Source organism: Pristiophorus japonicus, chromosome 6, assembly GCF_044704955.1.
Source record: "Pristiophorus japonicus isolate sPriJap1 chromosome 6, sPriJap1.hap1, whole genome shotgun sequence".
NCBI lineage: Eukaryota > Metazoa > Chordata > Chondrichthyes > Pristiophoridae > Pristiophorus > Pristiophorus japonicus.
The window spans coordinates 266,811,577-266,830,139 of NC_091982.1; the positions used below are offsets into that span (position 1 = coordinate 266,811,577).

The 18,563-nt window shown below is 44.8% G+C and overlaps 1 protein-coding gene across 1 annotated transcript in view; it reads right to left on the reverse strand.

Moving 5' to 3' along the window:
* The window catches only part of LOC139266315 (adhesion G-protein coupled receptor G7-like), a 108,535-nt gene that overhangs the window by 9,717 nt on the left and 80,255 nt on the right, over positions 1-18,563 (reverse strand). The window contains exons 9-11 of the mRNA XM_070884136.1: positions 16,875-17,036; positions 8,539-8,645; positions 6,702-7,024 (exon numbers count right to left, since the gene is read on the reverse strand). Coding sequence (XP_070740237.1) covers positions 6,702-7,024; positions 8,539-8,645; positions 16,875-17,036 — 592 coding nt within the window. The remainder of the gene's footprint in view (positions 1-6,701; positions 7,025-8,538; positions 8,646-16,874; positions 17,037-18,563) is intronic.

Sequence of the window (18,563 nt, forward strand, 5' to 3'; positions counted from 1 at the left end):
ATCTTACTTCATTGGCCAAGGAGAACAGTGAATTCAAAGACTAAAGTAAAATGGGGGAAAAAACACTGCATAACACTTACTGAAGATTAAAAGTCTCAATGAAATTACCAAGTAAAGCTTTCAGCTAACAATGGAACACCTGCTGAATAAGAGTTTGAAATCACAGAATCACAAGAAACGGTGGGATGAAGATTCCTTTGGCCCATTTAATCTCTTGTTCCAGAATACCAACCCGTCAGCATCCAGCATTACAGCATCCAGCTGTTTCTTGCTTGAGTTTAGAGTCTTGACCTCAATCCCGTTCCAACAGTCTGTGACAGCACATCCTCACCAATGTAGAGACATCACTTTAACCCTCCCCCCCTTCACCACTTTTCTCTTTTAATATTTAATTATTTTCTGGACTTATTTTACTATATTTTTAGTTTTCTTTCTGCCTCTCCTGACTTCTTGCTGTGTCTCAGTTCCACAGGTACTGGCAGCTTTCCAAAATTCTCCTAAGTGTCCATTCATCATGTGTGAGGCTCGATAGTGAGAGCTGGAAGGCTGTTCAAATCAGCCCAAAAAATGACTTCACTCAATATCCATTTACATTCATGTTTCAGCTGCAATCACGAATAGTGATCATGAGTGATAAAACTCTGGCTGATTGTTGCTCTCCCTGGCACAGCCCAGAGGCACCGAGGCCAGTGTAGTGCAAACTCCCCCCTCCACCTCTGATCCTCCCGCCAATGGTTGCCACGGTTGGGATGAACTGACTGCATACCAGGGACCTTCTAATCTGTTTTAATACTGAAGGTGCCTTTACTATTAGGTCTTTTGGAGGAAGCTCTTATTATTAACCCAATGGTTCATCATCGGAGGCGGAGCGGGGAGATCAAGGAGGCCTACAAGAGGCCCAGCTGGTGCAGCTGCAGCAGGGAGAGAAGGCAAAAAAGTAGAAAGAAATCGAAAGGTGACGTCACAGCCAATGGGGTAAGTGATTGGCTGGTGATTGGTGGGTAGTTTTTCTTTTTCTTTTCTTTATCAATAAGTAACCTTTTAGCCTTGTTGGCAAATTAAGTTAATCTAAGGGTGAAGTCATGGTAGGAGAGCTCGGACACGTGTTATGCTCCTCCTGTACTATGTGGGAAGTCAGGGATGCTTCCAGTGTCCCTGATGACTACATGTGCAGGAAGTGTATCCGCCTCCAGCTCCTGACAAACTGCATTGCGGAACTGGAGCTGCGGGTGGATTCACTCTGGAGCATGCACGATGCTGAGAATGACGTGAGTAGCATGTTTAGCGATTGGTCACACCGCAGGTAAAGGGTACACAGCAAGATAATAAATGGGTGACCAGCAGGAAGAGCAGTGCAAGGAAGGTAGTGCAGGGATCCCCTGCGGTTATCCCCCTGCAAAACAGATACACCGCTTTGGGTATTGTTTGGGGGGATGACTAATCAGGGGAGGGCAGCAGCAGCCAAGTTCATGGCACCGTGGCTGGCTCTGCTGCACAGGAGGGCAGGAAAAAGAGTGGGAGAGCGATAGTGATAGGAGATTCAATTGTAAGGGGAATAGATAGGCGTTTCTGCGGCTGCAATTGAGACTCCAAGATGGTATGTTGCCTCCCTGGTGTAAGGGTCAAGGATGTCTCGGAGCGGGTGCAGGGTATTCTGAAAATGGAGGGTGAACAGCCAGTTGTCATGATGTATATAGATACCAACGATATAGGTAAAAAATGGAATGCGGTCCTACAAGACGAATTTAGGGAGCTAGGAGCTAAATTAAAAAGTTGGACCTCGAAAGTAGTAATTTCAGGATTGCTACCAGTGCCACGTGCTAGTTAGAGTAGGAATCGCAGGATAGCTCAGATGAATATGTGGCTTGAGGAGTGGTGCAGAAGGGAGGAATTCAAATTCCTGGGACATTGGAACCGGTTCTGGGGGAGGTGGGACCAGTACAAACCGGACGGTCTGCACCTGGGCTGGACCGGATCCAATGTCCTAGGGGGAGTGTTTACTAGTGCTGTTGGGGAGGAGTTAAACTAATATGGCAGGGGGATGGGAACCTATGCAGGGAGACAGAGGGAAGTAGAATGGGGGCAGAATCAAAAGATCGAAAGAAGAAAAGTAAAAGTGGAGGGCAGAGAAACCTAAGGCAAAAAGCAAAAAGGGCCACATTAAAGCAAAATTCTAAAGGGGCAAAGTCCGTTCGAAAGACAAGCCTAAAGGCTCTGTGCCTCAATGCGAGGAGTATTCGGAATAAGGTGGACGAATTAACTGCGTAGATAACAGTTAACGGCTATGATGCAATTGGCATCACGGATACATGGCTCCAGGGTGACCAAGGCTGGGAACTCAACATCCAGGGATATTCAACATTTAGGAAGGATAGACAGAAAGGAAAAGGAGGCGGGGTGGCATTGTTGGTTAAAGAGGAAATTAATGCAATAGTAAGAAAGGACATTAGCTTGGATGATGTGGAATCGGTATGGGTGGAGCTACGGAATACCAAGGGGCAGAAAATGCTAGTGGGAGTTGTGTACAGACCACCAAACAGTAGTAGTAAGGTTGGGAACAACATCATACAAGAAATTAAGGATGCATGCAATAAAGGTACAGCAGTTATCATGGGTGACTTTAATCTAGATCATGATTGGGCTAACCAAACTGGTAGCAATGTGGTTGAGGAGGATTTCCTGGAGTGTATTAGGGATGGTTTTACAGACCAATATGTCGAGGAACCAACTCGGGAGCTGGCCATCCTAGACTGGGTGATGTGTAATGAGAAAGGACTAATTAGCAATCTTGTTGTGCGAGGCCCCTTGGGGAAGAGTGACCATAACATGGTAGTATTCTTTATTAAGATGGAGAGTGACACAGTTAATTTAGAAACTAGGGTCCTAAACTTAAGGAAAGGTAACTTCAATGGTTTGAGGCGTGAATTGGCTAGATTAGACTGGCAAATGATATTTAAAGGGTTAACGGTGGACAGGCAATGGCAAACATTTAAAGATCACATGGATGAACTTCAGCAATTGTACATCCCTGTCTGGAGTAAAAATAAAACAGAAAGGTGGCTCAACCGTGGCTAACAAAGGAAATGAAGGATAGTGTTAAATCCAAGGAAGAGGCAGACAAATTGGCCAGAAAAAGCAGCAAACCTGAGGACTGGGAGAAATTTAGAATTCAGCAGAGAGGGGCAAAGGGTTTAATTAAGAGGGGGAAAATAAAGTATGAGAAGAAGTTTGCTGGGAACATAAAAACTGACTGCGAAAGCTTCTATAGATACGTGAAGAGAAAAAGATTAGTGAAGACAAATGTAGGTCCCTTGCAGTCAGATTCAGGTGAATTTATAATGGGGAACAAAGAAATGGCAGACCAATTGAACAAATACTTTGGTTCTGCCTTCACGAAGGAAGACACAAATAACCTTCCGGAAATACTAGGGGACCGAGGGTCTAGTGAGAAGGAGGAACTGAATGATATCCTTATTAGGCGGGAAATTGTGTAAGGGAAATTGATGGGATTAAAGGCCGATAAATCCCTGGGGCCTGATAGTCTGCATCCAAGAGTACTTAAGGAAGGTGCCCTAGAAATAGTGGATGCATTGGTGATCATTTTCCAACAATCTATCGACTCTGGATCAGTTCCTATGGACTGGAGGGTAGCTAATGTACCACTACTTTTTAAAAAGGGAGAGAGAGAGAAAGCGGGTAATTATAGACCGGTTAGCCTGACATCAGAAGTGGGAAAAATGTTGGAATCAATTATTAAGGATAAAATAGCAGCGCACTTGGAAAGCAGAGACAGGATCGGTCCAAGTCAGCATGGATTTATGAAGGGGAAATCATGCTTGACAAATCTTCTGGAATTTTTGAGGATGTAACTAGAAGAGTGGACAAGGGAGAACCAATGGATGTGGTGTATTTAGACTTTCAAAAGGCTTTTGACAAGGTCCCACACAAAATCATAGCACATGGTATTGGGGGTAATGTACTGATGTGGATAGATAACTGGTTGGCAGACAGGAAGCAGAGAGTCGGGATAAATGGTTCCTTTTCAGAATGGCAGGCAGTGACTAGTGGAGTGCCGCAGGGCTCAGTGCTGGGACCTCAGCTCTTTACAATATACATCAATGATTTGGATGAAGGAATTGAGTATAATATCTCCAAGTTTGCAGATGACACTAAACTGGGTGGCAGTGTGAGCTGTGAGGAGGACGCTAAGAGGCTGCAGGGTGACTTGGACACGTTTGGTGAGTGGGCAAATGCATGGCAGATGCAGTATAATGTGGATAAATGTGAGGTTATCCTCTTTGGGGGCAAAAACGCAAAGTCAGAATATTATCTGAATGGCGGCAGATTAGGAAAAGGGGAGGTGCAACGAGACCTGGCTGTCATGGTTCATCAGTCATTGAAAGTTGGCATACAGGTACAGCAGGCGGTGAAGAAGGCAAATGGTATGTTGGCATTCATAGCTAGGGGATTTGAGTATAGGAGCAGGGATGTCTTACTGCAGTTGTACGGGTCCTTGGTGAGGCCTCACCTGGAATATTGTGTTCAGTTTTGGTCTCCTAATCTGAAGAAGGACATTCTTGCTATTGAGAGAGTGCAGGGAAAGTTCACCAGACTGATTCTAGGGATGGCTGGACTGACATATGAGGAGAGACTGGATCAACTGGGCCTTTATACACTGGAGTTTAGAAGGATGAGAGGGGATCTCATAGAAACATACAAGATTCGAACGGGACGGGACAGGTTAGATGCGGGTAGAATGTTCCCGATGTTGGGGAAGTCCAGAACCAGGGGACACAGTCTTAGGATAAGGGGTAGGCCATTTAGGACTGAGATGAGGAGAAATTTCTTCACTCAGAGAGTTGTTAACCTGTAGAATTCCCTGCCGCAGAGAGTTGTTGATGCCAGTTCATTGGATATATTCAAGAGGGAGTTAGATATGGCCCTTATGGTTAATGGGATCAAGGGGTCTGGAGAAAAAGCAGGAAAGGGGTACTGAGGGAATGATCAGCCATGATCTTATTGAATGGTGGTACAGGCTCGAAGGGCCGAATGGCCTACTCCTGCACCTATTTTCTATGTTTTCTAAATAAACGGTTTTCTAAATAAACACATGTTATACACCAACTACTAAATTGTAAGAACCTTTGGCTTAGAGTTGTTGCCTCTGAGTTAGAACGTGCAGGGTTAAAACTGGTGCAATCACAATCACATTGCTGATTATTTACATACTGAGCAATTGTGGAAAGCCATTAATTCTCTCTGAGTAAGCAGCAAAATTACTCAGAGCATGTTATAACAAAAGCAATGTGTGTTAATGCATAATTAATTGTAATTCCCACATTACAGCATTACTTCAAAAGTACTTCATTGGCTGTAAAGCATTTTGAGATCTCTGGTGGTTGTGAAAGGTGCTATATAAATGCAAGTCTTTCTTTCATTAATTGTAAGAGAGAAGGTTAGGGATCAGTTCATTGGTGCAGCATTACTAACTCACCAGATATATAATAATGAATTTTATTATATATATATTAATCACCTGGACTTGGGTATACTGGGCATAATTTCAAAGTTTACAGATGATATGGCAAATGAAATTTAACAGAGAAGTGTGAAGCGATATATTTTCGTAGGAAGAATGAAGAGAGCCAATATTACCAAAATGGTACAATTTTAAAGGAGGTGCTGGAACAGAGAGACCTGGGGGTGTAAGTACACAGATCTTTGAAGGTCGCAGGATAAGTTGAGAAGGCTGTTAAAAAAGTATATGGGATCCTTAGCTTTCTGAATAGTGGCATAATGTACAACAGATGTTATGCTAAACCTTTACAAAATACTGGTTAGGCCCCAGTTGGAGTATTGTGTCCAATTCTGGGCACCACACTTTACGAAGAATGTGAAGGTCTTGGAGCGGATGCAGAGGAGATTTACTAGAATGGGATCAGGGATGGGGGACATCAGTAATGTGGAGTGTTGGAGTTGTTCGCTTCAGAACAGCGAAGGTTAAGAGGAGATTTGATAGAGGTGTTCAAAATCATGAATGGTTTTATTAGAGTAAATGAGAAGAAACTGTTTCCAGTGGCAGAAGGGTCAGTTATCAGAGGACAGAGGTTTAAGGTAAAAGAGTCAGAAGTGACATGAGGAAACATTTCCTTACACAGCGAGTTGTTGTGAGCTGGAATGCACTGCTGGAAAGTGTGGTTGAAGCAGATTTAAAAGAGAATTGGATAAAAACTTGGAGGAAAAACATTTACAGCGCTGTAGCTCTATCAAAGAGCAAGCACAAGCACGATGGATCGGATGCTCTCCTTCTGTGCTGTATCATTCTGTAAATCATTATATCCTGATTCAGAAACAGAGACTTTGCTGAGAATCACTCAGGTCCCAGTTGCCTTGTTTCCCTTGCTACACCTTTATCAGCTCGCACTTTCAGCAACTTTGTGGGCAAAAATATTTTGAGCTGAAGGGTACAGGGCAAGCTCACAGTCCGTGATTTTCGGTCCATTCATTTTGATCATTTATCTTAGTACCTCGATCCAACTGTCAATGATAGAGAAACTTTAGAAGTTAACTCTTTATTCAAATTTAAACCAGATTCCATTGCCAAACATTTTGGATCCTTCAAATCTGAAGTCTAATTACATCTAAATGCTCATTTTTAGCTGTTATATAATTAACATGAAAGTGGTGCATCAGCTACTTACCCCATGCTACACCTGCTGACACTGCAGCGAAATAGCTTCTCTCCATTTGTTGAATAAGACGATTATACGAACTATACAATGCAATTCCCTGCACACACATCCATGCAAAGGAAGCCAGAAGGAAGAAATGTAAAAACCATGTTGATGCCGTACAGAAGGGATTTGTACTTGAGGTGGTCTTCGAATTTGGTGTATTACTCTTTTCAGGTGGAGCATTTGCCCAGCTACTGCTTATTGCACCAGATAAAAAGGTGATGTATACCCCGAGAAGTGCAACTGATAGATTTATTTGAAGTTTTCCATTCACAGAGGTACGATACTCCCTTGATTTAAAATGAAATGAATTAGTTTGTGCTCAAGAAATTGTCTTGTTAGGCATTTTTCTATTTTTCTGATTTCAAAATGTTTGGCAAAAAGGTAGAAAAAGTTTAATGTCATCTTTCTCTGTCATACTGGATCCCTGCACCTTTTATGTTGTCCTGGAATTTCCTGGGAATCCGGGAGGGTGAATAGGGCGAAGCGCACATGTGCCATGCAAGTGAGACAAAAGAGGACATATGAGATTTAGACCATGCTGCCAGTTCCTTTCAGATCAGAGAATCTGAAAGGGGTAGGCAATATGAAGGAGGTACCTTCCTTTACAAATGCCTGTTCTTTACAGGTGCTGGAAATCATGATTGCCCTCAAGGTCTTCTGGCTGCTGTTTTCAGACAGCATGGCAAAGGAACAGCAACCATTACCTGTAAGGATTTCTGCCTCTGCTTCCAGGCACAAAGGGCAGGGGAACATCTGGCTTAGGCTAATGACCTGAACCCGGAAATCCAGGTGTGTTCAGGTAATGTCAGTCAGAGCACATTTTGGGTGTGCTCCACCTGACTAATGTCCAGTCACGAGGGAAGGAAAGTTGGCCCCTTCATCTTCATTTGATTTCAGTTAGCTGGGAAGGCAGAAGGATCCATGAGGGTCCCCTTCCATGAAATAATAGAAGACATACCCACAAAAATTTAAATTAAGGTTATTTTTAACTCTTCGTCATGCCATTTTTATACATTACAAGCTGGCATACCCAAGAACAGCTGAGACTGCTCGTTACAGTGGTACATTTACTAAAGTGATATGTTACACTGAGGTCCAGCTCCACTTGTGTATTGTGGAACCAGTGTTATAATTCCTAATGGGGGCGATTTTCACGTCACTTAGAGCCCTATTCCCACTGACATCCAGCTCACTACCAATTTGGTAGGAGCCTTGAAATGGGCAGGTCAGGCTCCTACCAGAAACAGGCAGAACATCCAAAAGTCCATCCAAATCGGGGTTCTATAATGTTAATAGGATTGCAATTGAATTTTCAAGTACCAATGGGCTGAGTGTCCACCAAACATGCCCCACCCATTCAATGGTCTAACAAGTGGTCCATAAAGACTATTGCAAGCTGCACAGTAAACAGTAAGAAGATGGTTTTTAAATGATTATTGTGGGATCAGGAGGGGCAACAAAAATCCACCCACCCCCAATGAGCAAATCTTGATCACATCCACTTTATTTACCTAGCCTGGCTGGGCTCTGAGGAGGAGTCACCGGATTTCCCGCCATTCTCAATTGGCAAGTGGCACCAAAAATTGAGCAGTTTTCCGATGGAATTCACGAGGCCCAACTATGAAAATGGTTCATGCCTCTCCCCATCACCCATCCCACCCGATGAAGCGGTCACTTCAAAATTGACCACAATAATTCTAGTGAGCTGGTTATGCTGCTCATATATTGTTTATTACAAATTTCTCTATCGACGACAATCCATATTTCACGTGAATAATAAAAATTATTTAAAGTTCCTTACTTCATCCATATTGGTGCAATAATTGTTGCCAGTAATCCCAGAATGGATAATGCACATCCAATATATGAAATTGTGTCTAAATATTGTAAAGTATTAGCCTTAACAGTCTGGAAGGAAAATTAAATAAAATTAAATAAAATTAATTCTTATCCTCAAACTAGCAGTTCATTACTAACTATCATAACAGTCAAAGCAATCGATACGTGAGACCAAATTAAATTTTCTTTTATTCATTCCTGGGATGTGGGCGTCGCTGGCAAGGCCAGCATTTATTGCCCATCCCTAATTGCCCTTGAGAAGATGGTGGTTAGCTGCCTTCTTGAACCGCTGCAGTCCATCTTGTGAAGGTACTCCAAAGTGCTGTTAGGGAGGGAGTTCCAGGATTTTGATCCAGGAATGATGAAGGAACAGCAATATACTTCTAAGTCAGGATGGTGTGTGACTTGGAGGGGCACTTGCAGGTGATGGTGTTCCAATGCGTTTGCTACCCTTGTCCTTCTAGGTGGTAGATGTCACAGGTTTGAGAGGTGCTGTAGAAGCCTTGGAGAGTTGCTGCAGTGCATCTTCTAGCTGATACACACTGCAGCCACGGTGTGCCGGTGGTGGAGGGAGTGAACGTTTAAGATGGTGGATGGGGTTCCAATCAAGCGGGCTAATTTGTCCTGGATGGTGTCAAGCTTCTTGAGTGTTGTTGGAGCTGCACTCATCCAGGTAAGTGGAGAGTATGGCTTCACACTCCTGACTTTATAGATGGTGGAAAGGCTTTGGGAAGTAGGAGGTGAGACACTCGCCGCAGAATACCCAGACTCTGGCCTGCTCTTGTCGCCACAGTATTTATGTGGCTGGTCCAGTTAAGTTTCTGGCCAATGGTGATCCCCAGGATATTGATGGTGGGGGGATTCGGCGATGGTAATGAATGTCAATGGCCGGTGCTTAGATGCTCTCTTGTTGGAGTTGGTCATTGCCTGCCACTTGTGTGTCACAAAGGTTACTTGGCACTTATCAGCCCAAGCCTGAATGTTATCTAGGTCTTGCTGCATGTGGGCACTGACTGCTGCATTATCTGAGGAGTTGCAAATGGAACTGGGCACTGTGCAATCATCAGTGAACATCCCCACTTCTGACCTTATGATGGTGGGAAAGTCATTGATGAAGCAGCTGAAGATTGTTGGGCCTCGATCACTGCCCTGAGGAACACCTGCAGCGATGTTCTGGGGCTGAGATGATTGACCTCCAACAACCACAATCATTTTCCTTTGTGCCAGATATGACTCCAGCCAGTGGAAAGTTCTCCCCTGATTCCCATTAACTTCAACTAGGGCTTCTTGATGTCACACTCGGTTAAATGCTGCCTTAATGTTCAGGGCAGTCACTCTCAACTCACCACTAGAATTCAGCTCTTTTGTCCATGTTTAGACCTAGACTGTAATGAGGTCTGGAGCAAGTGTGCCTGGCAGAACCCAAACTGAGCAGCAGTAAGCAGGTTTTTTGTGAGTAGAGCGTTGGCGCAATGACGCCGGTCTGGACGTGGATTGGGTCTGTGGTGGATCCGTTTGTCAGGATCATGGCTTGAATGTCGTTGTGGAGCAGGCGGAGGATGGTGACAAACTTTTGGGGGCAGCCAAAATGGAGTCCCTTGAGGTTGACTGTGTCAAAGGCCTTTATGAGGTCAAAGAAGGCCATGTACAAGGGTTGGTGCTGTTCCCTGCATTTCTCTTGTAGTTGTCGCGTGGTGAAGATCATGTCCGTTGTACTCCTCAGTAGACGGAATCCAAATTGCGACTCTGGAAGGAGCTCTTCAGCCACAGGGAGAAAACGATTGAGGAGGATTCTAGCGAAGACTTTCCTAAAGCACTGGAGAATTACCACCAATGCTGTCTCCGCAAGATCCTGAAAATCCACTGGGAGGATCGACGCACCAACGTCAGTGTTCTCAATCAGGCCAACATCCCCAACATCAAAGCACTGACCACACTCAACCAGCTCTGCTGGGCGGGCCACAGCATCTGCATGCCTGACACGATACTTCCAAAGCAAGCGCTCTATTCAAAATTCCTACACGGCAAGCAAGCCCCAGGTGGGCAGAGGAAACATTTCAAGGACACCCACAAAGCCTCCTTGATATACAGCATCCTGACTGGCACCTGGGAATCCTTGGCCCAAGACCGCCCTCAGTGAAGGAACAGCATCCGTTAGGGCGCTGAACACCTCGAGTCTCGCCGCTGACAGCATGCAGAAAACAAGCATTGACAACAGAAGGAGTGAGCGGCAAACGAGACTGCCCACCCACCCTTTCTTTCAATGACTGTCTGTCCCACCTGTGACAAAGACTGTAATTCCCGTATTGGACTGTACAGTCACCTGAGAACTCATTTTTAGAGTGGAAGAAAGTCTTCCTCGATTTCGAGGGACTGCCTATGATTGTGAGTAAGTGCTGCTTGACAGCACTGTACACAACATCTTCCATCACTTAGCTGATGGTTGAGAGCAGACTGATTGGGTTGTAATTGGCTGGATTGGATTTGTCCTGCTTTTTGTGGACAGGACATACCTGGGCAGTTTTCCATATTGTTGGCTGGATGCCAGTGTTGTAGCTGTACTGGAACAGCTTGGCTAGAGACGAGGCTAGTTCTGGAGCATAAATCTTCAGCAAAATAGCAGAATTTAGTCGGGCCCCATAGCCTTTGCTGTATCCGGTGTGTTCAGCTGCTTCTTGATATCACATGGAGTGTATCGAATTGGCTAAAGTCTTGTTTTTGTGTTGGGGACCTCAGGAGGAGGCACCTCTGGCTGAAGATTGGCTTTTGCACTCATTATGGGGATGTTCATGGAGCCTCCTCCTCCTGTTAAATGTTTAATTGTCCACTGCCATTCATGACTGGGTGTGGCAGGACTACAGGGAGTTGATCTGATCCCACTGGTTGTGGGATCACCTAACTCTAGTCTATAGCTTGCTGCTTCCGTTGTTTAGCATGCATGTGTTGCAGCTTCCCATAATTGCACCTCATTTTTAGGTACACCTGCTGCAGCTCTTGGCGAGCTCTTCTGTATTTCTCATTGAACCAGGGTTGGTCCCCTGGCATAAAGGTAATGGTAGAGTGAGGGATATGCTGGGCCATGAGGTTACCGATTGTAGCGGAAGACAATTCTTCTGCTGCTGATGGCCCACAGCACCTCATGGATGCCCAGTTTTGAGCTGCTAGATCTGTTCTGAATCTATGCCATTTAGCACAGTGGTAGTGCCACACATGATGGAGGGTGTCCTCAGTGTGAAGATGGGACTTGATCTCCACAATGACTGTGTGGTGGTCACTCCTACCAATACGGTCATGGACAGATGCATCTGTGACAGGTAGATTGGTGAGGACGAGGTCAAATAGGTTTTCCCCCTAGTGGGTTCTCTCACCACCTGCCGCAGACCCAGTCTGGCAGTTATATCCTTCAGGACTCGCCAGCTCGGTCAGTTGTGGTGCTACCGAGCCATTTTTGGTCCCCCACCCTGAGTAAATTCTGTGCCCTTGCTACCCTCAGTGCTTCTTCCAAGTGGTGTTCAGCATGGAGGAGTCCTGATTCATTAGCTGAGGGAGGCCTGATCAGGATGGTAATCATCAGGCAGTTTCCTTGCCCATATTTGACCTGATGCCATGAGACTTTATGGGGTCTAGAGACAATGTTGAGGACTCACAGGGCACTCCCTCCCGACTGTATACCACTGTGCCGCTACCTCTGGTGATGGTGATGTCTGGGATATTGGCTGAAAGATAAGATTCTGTGAGTTTGATTATGGCAGGCTGTTGCTTTACTCGTCTGTGGGACAGCTCTCCCAATTTTGACAAGTCCCTTGATGTTAATGAGGAGAACCTTGAAAGGTCGACTGGGCTGGGTGTGCCGTTGGTATGTCCGAAGCCGGTGCCTAGTTCGATGCTGGGTGGTCTGTCCAGTTTTGTTCTTATTATTGTTTTTCACAGCGGTTTTTGCTAGAGCAGTTAGGAGTCAGCCACATTGCTGTGAACCAAATGGGCTTTTCAACAGTAGTTTCACGATCACCATTACTAATACTAGCTTTCTATTCCAGATTTATTTAATTAACTGAATTTAAATTCCCCAGCTGGCGTGGTGGGATTTAAATCCAAGTACTCTGGACCATTAATCTAGGCCTCTGTATTACAAGACCAGTAACATAACCATGGTGCTACTGGACAATTGAGAATTGCTAGATTGAACAACTGTTTTATACTAATTTCCAACTCCTTCAGAACTGTATGGAGAAATACCCTAACTTGTGATTATTAAGATCTGAAAGACCTTTATATGAGAAAAAAATTATTAATTTATTGACCAAATAGGAATGTTGCTACATCTAATAAAGAGCAGTTTAACGTGGTAAACAATTAACTGTCAACTAAACTGTTGGTGTATAGAGCAGTCGTTCACTCATCTCTCCTTTATGGATGTGAGACCTGGACACCCTACAGGCATCACATCAAAAAGTTGGAAGCTTTCCATATGCGCAGTCTCGGATCTATACACCACATACGCTGGCAAGACCGGGTGTCAAACTTTGAGGTTCTGGAGAGAGTACAATCAACTAGCATCGAGGTGATGATCAGGTGAGCCCAGTTCCGGTGGGCTGGACATGTCATCCGCATGGATGAGTCAAGGATCCCTCGTCAGCTTCTACACGGCGAGCTCTGTGAAGGCCGAAGACACCAGGGGCGCCCCCGCAAGCGCTACAAAGATTGTATCGAGGCTAACCTCCAGTACTGTGGCATCCGACCAAAGGACTTCAAGAATACAGCAGCTAATAAAATCCAGTGGCGAACCGTCACGAGGATTGCCTGCCAGACCTTCGAAGAAAGCCGATGTCAATGCCTGCGGGACACTAGAGATAGACGACATCAGGTGGCAGTACTGTCAGCATCAGGCACATCGAACTTCCCTTGTCTGGTGTGCAAGAGACTATCTGCAACCAGAATTGGCCTATACAGCCACTTGAAGACTCATGCCATTGATGATTAGCACATCAACATCTTTGTTGGATATGACGGACTACCAAGAATTAAGATACCTCATCATCATCATCATCATCATCATCATTATCATAGGCAATCCCTTGGAATCGAGGCAGACTTGCTTCCACTCTAAAAGTGAGTTCTAAGGCGACTGAACAGTCCAATACGGGAATTATAGTCTCTGTCACAGGTGGGACAGACAATCGTTGAATGAAAGGGTGGGTGGGGAGTCTGGTTTGCCACACGCTCCCTCCGCTGCCTGCACTTGCTTTCTACATGCTTTTGGCGACGAGAATCGAGCTGCTCAGCACCCTCCTGGATGCTCTTCCTCCACTTAGGGTGGGCTTTGGCCAGGGACTCGCAGGTGTCGGTGGGGATGTTGCATTTTAGCAAGGAGGTTTTGAGGGTGTCCTTGAAATGTTTCCTCTACCCATCTGGGGCTCGCTTGTGTTTAAGAGTTCCGAGTAGCGTGCTTGCTTTGGGAGTCTTGTGTCAGGCATGCGAACAATGTGGGCTGCCCAACAGAGCTGGTCGAGTGTGGTCAGTGCTTCGATGCTGGGGATGTTGACCTGATCGAGGACACAATCAGCACATAGCCACAATAATGGTTCAGTACCTTAACAAACAGGAAATGGGATACTTGTTACCTAGAAGACCCCAGGCAGGCACCTGAACTAACTGTAATGATCTCATAATCCAGAACTATGCTATAAAATGGCAGACATAGCTTGTTGACCACTAGAAGAAGTTATGCTGAGAGTGAAATATTTGGCACACAGTTCCATGCTCTGATTTTACTCAATGGGGTAGATTTTCATTTTCAGCAGTGATGGTAAACGGTTGTTGTGGATCAGCCATCTGTTATGCCCACATTTCCTTTCCGTGGACTTCAAAGCTTGCAGTTGGTTATTGTAATAGCTGCATATCTGAGAAAGATACATTCTGCTGACTGACACTTTAATCATTCAAATTCTTATTTTAAACAGTGCCATTGTGCTGCTGATTAAAATTGAAAAATATAATGTGGGAAAATGAGAGGATATCCACTTTGTCAGAAAAAATAGAAAAGCAAATTATAATTTAAATGGCAAAGTGCTGCAGTACAGAGGGACCTGAGGGTCCTTGTGCATGAAACACAAAAAGTTAGTATGCAGGTACAGCAAGTAATCAGGAAGGCAAGTGGAATGTTGGCCTTTATTGCAAGGGGGATAGAGTATAAAAGCAGAGAAGTCCTGCTACAACTGTACAGGGTATTGGCGAGGCCACACCTGGAGTACTGCGTACAGTTTTGGTTTCCATATTTAAGGAAGGATATACTTGCATTGGAGGCTGTTCAGAGAAGGTTCACTCGGTTGATTCCTGAGATGGGGGCGTTGACTTATGAAGATAAGTTGAGTTGATTGGGCCTATTGGAGTTCAGAAGAATGAATGATGATCTTATCGAAACATATAAGATAATGAGGGGGCTCGACAAGGTGGATGCAGAGAGGATATTTCCACTCATAAGGGAAACTAAAACTAGGGGCATAGGGCCCAATTTTGGCCATGACTTGCATCAATTTTTTTGGAGTAAGTTGTTTTTTCTGGCCTAAGTTAAAAAATGCCATTTTTCCCAAAAAATTTGCTCCAGAGTAAGTCAGTTAAGTACGATTATTTTTAGTTCAGTTATTTTTTCAAAAGGGGGCATTCCCAGATACTTACGCCAGTTTTGGCAATTTATGCCACTTTGGCTAGCTAAAATTTACTCCAAATCGACTTAGGTCAGCGTATGCGGTCAGCTCTGAAAATCATTACGGGCAGTTAAGAAATCGGCGCAGGTTAGTACATTTAAAGCACCAAGACTTACAAAGCACTAAACAAAGCACAAAAATAAACATTCAATAACAAATAAAAAATAGAAGGAAGCTGAGGACCTGCACCAAGTCTGTAAAGCACTAAACAAACCACAAAAAGTAATAAGCAATCAATCAATAACAAATAAAAAATAAAAGTCCTACCTTTATGACAGAATCAAGTTTTTTTTTAAAGTCCCCCCCCCACCCCCCATCAAAACACTCTTTCTCCCCCCCAAAACTCTCCTCCTCCCCCCGCAATCAAAACGCTCAAGCGCAACCATCAATAAATAAAAAATAAAACTGGATTCCGACCTCAGCCCAGGAAGTCAGCGGGCTGGCCGGCTGGTGCGGGAGGCCACTCGGCCAGGGATAGGGTGCGGCGAAGATTGGGGCATCCCTTCGGCCGGGGATAGGGGCTGTGAACATCGGGTCCTGCTCACAGCCCACAGGACACGCTGGGAGTGCGGAGCATGCGCGCAGACTTCACTGCGCATGCGCGCAGTTGCCGGCAGTACTTTCTGCGCTGGCCTGTTGCTCCGCCCGCCACTTCACTAGCTAACGCCATGCTGGGACACTGGAGACTCGGCAGAGCGGGCAGGATGGTGCCACTTTTTCTGGCGCCGTTTCCAGCGCGCAAAGTCGCCGCATTTATGGTAAGTGTGCCAAAAAAAGGGATTGGAGAAAATTGTGCCCATAGTCTCAGAATAAGGGGGCGCCCATTTAAAACTGAAATGAGGAGGAATTTCTTCTCTCAGGGGATTGTAAATCTGTGGAATTAAATGGTGGAGCAGGCTCGAGGGGCTAAATGGTACACTCCTGCTCCTATTTCTTATGTTCTTATGTTCTTAAGTGATGGTGAGGGGAAACATTAATTGGAACTGCAATGAAAGCATCCCTCACAATCGCCTGTGATTTTACTAATTTCCCCCGTAACTGTCTTGCAATTTGTGGAGCACCAAATGACTAGCCCTAATCATCAAAGTGCCAGTGAGCAGCACCCCCCACACCCCCCCCACCCCTGTTAGGTCGTGTTAAAAGTCCACAGCGGATGTGCTACCTTCCACTAGCAGTACTGCTGCCACAGCGAGAGGACCAAAGGCACTTCCATACTAGAGTGAACTTGAATTATTTTCATGGAATAGCAAGCACACAAAGTACTTACGCATAATATAGCTACAATTGAAATGATGGCAATCACTGTCTGTGGCACTGACCCTCTGATGCATGTATTATTGGCTTCACATAAGGAGCACACATAGCTCAGATAATGAAAATATATGCAGTTGGGACCTAAGAACAAAGGAAACGTATCCCATGCTCAGTTCTTGACATGATGCAAAATGACCATATGTGTCTATGTGTAATCTTTCAGGTAAGTGGATGAGCATGTGTTACTTGCGATCTGCATGGCCCCACCTTAGCACAGTACTATTATTACTACTCGGTTCTTATTAGTTACAAAATAAAGTTGAAGATAATGACTTCTCACCATGAGAACTGCAAAGCTAGTCAGATGTTGACAGGAGCATGAAAAATATGTTTCATTTTTAGATTCGTTCACGGGATCACATCCATCTGTCAGCCATTGTGAAACGGAATAATTCCAGTAGGCACATTTATAACTTTCTAAGAAAAATCCATCATTTAGGGCCTGCAATTAAAGAAAAACTGGTATTCAGATCTAGAGACAGCTTTTCTGCAGTCTTCCTGGAATACAAACTCTCTTTATTTTATTTATATTGTTAATTTCATCCAGGGAATTAATGTCAATATTGAGAAAGGAATTCTTTTACACTCCAAGGGTCAACGTGAAGCATTATCAAGTTTGGATGAGCAAACAGGATGCAGATTTAGAGTCAAATCCTATCTGCATTGCCTCAACAATGAGAGAGTTTCTCTGTGAGCTAGGTAGAGCAAAACACCAAATGTGTTTACAGGGACTGTGGGTTTACAATTTCACCACAACCAGCTCACAGAGAAAAACTTTGCCAAATGTACCTGAAACACAAATGAAAACAGAAACTGCTGGAAATACTCGATAGGTCAAGCAACATCTGTGGAGAGAGAAACACAGTTAAAGTTTCAGGTCGATGATGATCACTGACCTGAAACATTAACTCTGTTTCTCGCTCCACAGATGCTGCCTGACATGCTGACCATTTCCAGCATTTTCTGTTTTTATTTTGATTTCCATCTTGCGCAGTATTTTGTTTTTGTACCTGAAATCCAACATTACAAGGATACTGCCTATGGTGCCATTGTGAATTTTGGTACAACTAGGAGCAGCAGAGAAACAAAGGAATTTTAAAAGAAAAATTGCTACTTCATTTTCATAAACCCAAGTTGAGGGAAAAGTCATCATCATAGGCAGTTCCTCGGAGTCGAGGAAGACTTGCTTCCACTCCTGAAGTGAGTTCTTAGGTGACTGAACTGTCCAATACGAGAACCACAGTCCCTGTCACAGGTGAGAAAGCAGGAATGGGGTACTGAAGTTGCATGTTCAGCCATGAACTCATTGAATGGCGGTGCAGGCTCGAAGGGCCGAATGGCCTACTCCTGCACCTATTTTCTATGTCTATGTTTCTATGTTAGTCGTTGAGGGAAGGGGTGGGTAGAACTGGTTTGCCGCACGCTCTTTCCGCTGCCTGTGTTTGGTTTCTGCATGCTCTCGGCATTGAGACTCGAGGTGCTCAGCGCCCTCCCGGATGCACTGCCTCCACTTAGGGCGATCTTGGGCCAGGGACTCCCAGGTGTCTGGGGATGCCGCACTTTATCAGGGAGGCTTTGAGGGTGTCCTTGTAACATTTCCTCTGCCCACCTTTGGCTCATTTGCCGTGAAGGAGCTCCGAGTAGAGCGCTTGCTTTGGGAGTCTCGTGTCTGGCATGTGGACAATGTGGCCCTGCCCAGCGGAGCTGATCAAGTGTGGTCAGTGCTTCAATGCTGGGGATGTTGGCCTGGACAAGGACGCTGATGTTTGTGCGTCTGAACCACAGAAAGTAGTTGAGGCCAATTCACTAAATATATTCAAAAGGGAGTTAGATGAAGTCCTTACTACTCGGGGGATCAAGGGTTATGGCGAGAAAGCAGGAAGGGGTACTGAAGTTTCATGTTCAGCCATGAACTCATTGAATGGTGGTGCAGGCTAGAAGGGCTGAATGGCTTGCTCCTGCACCTATT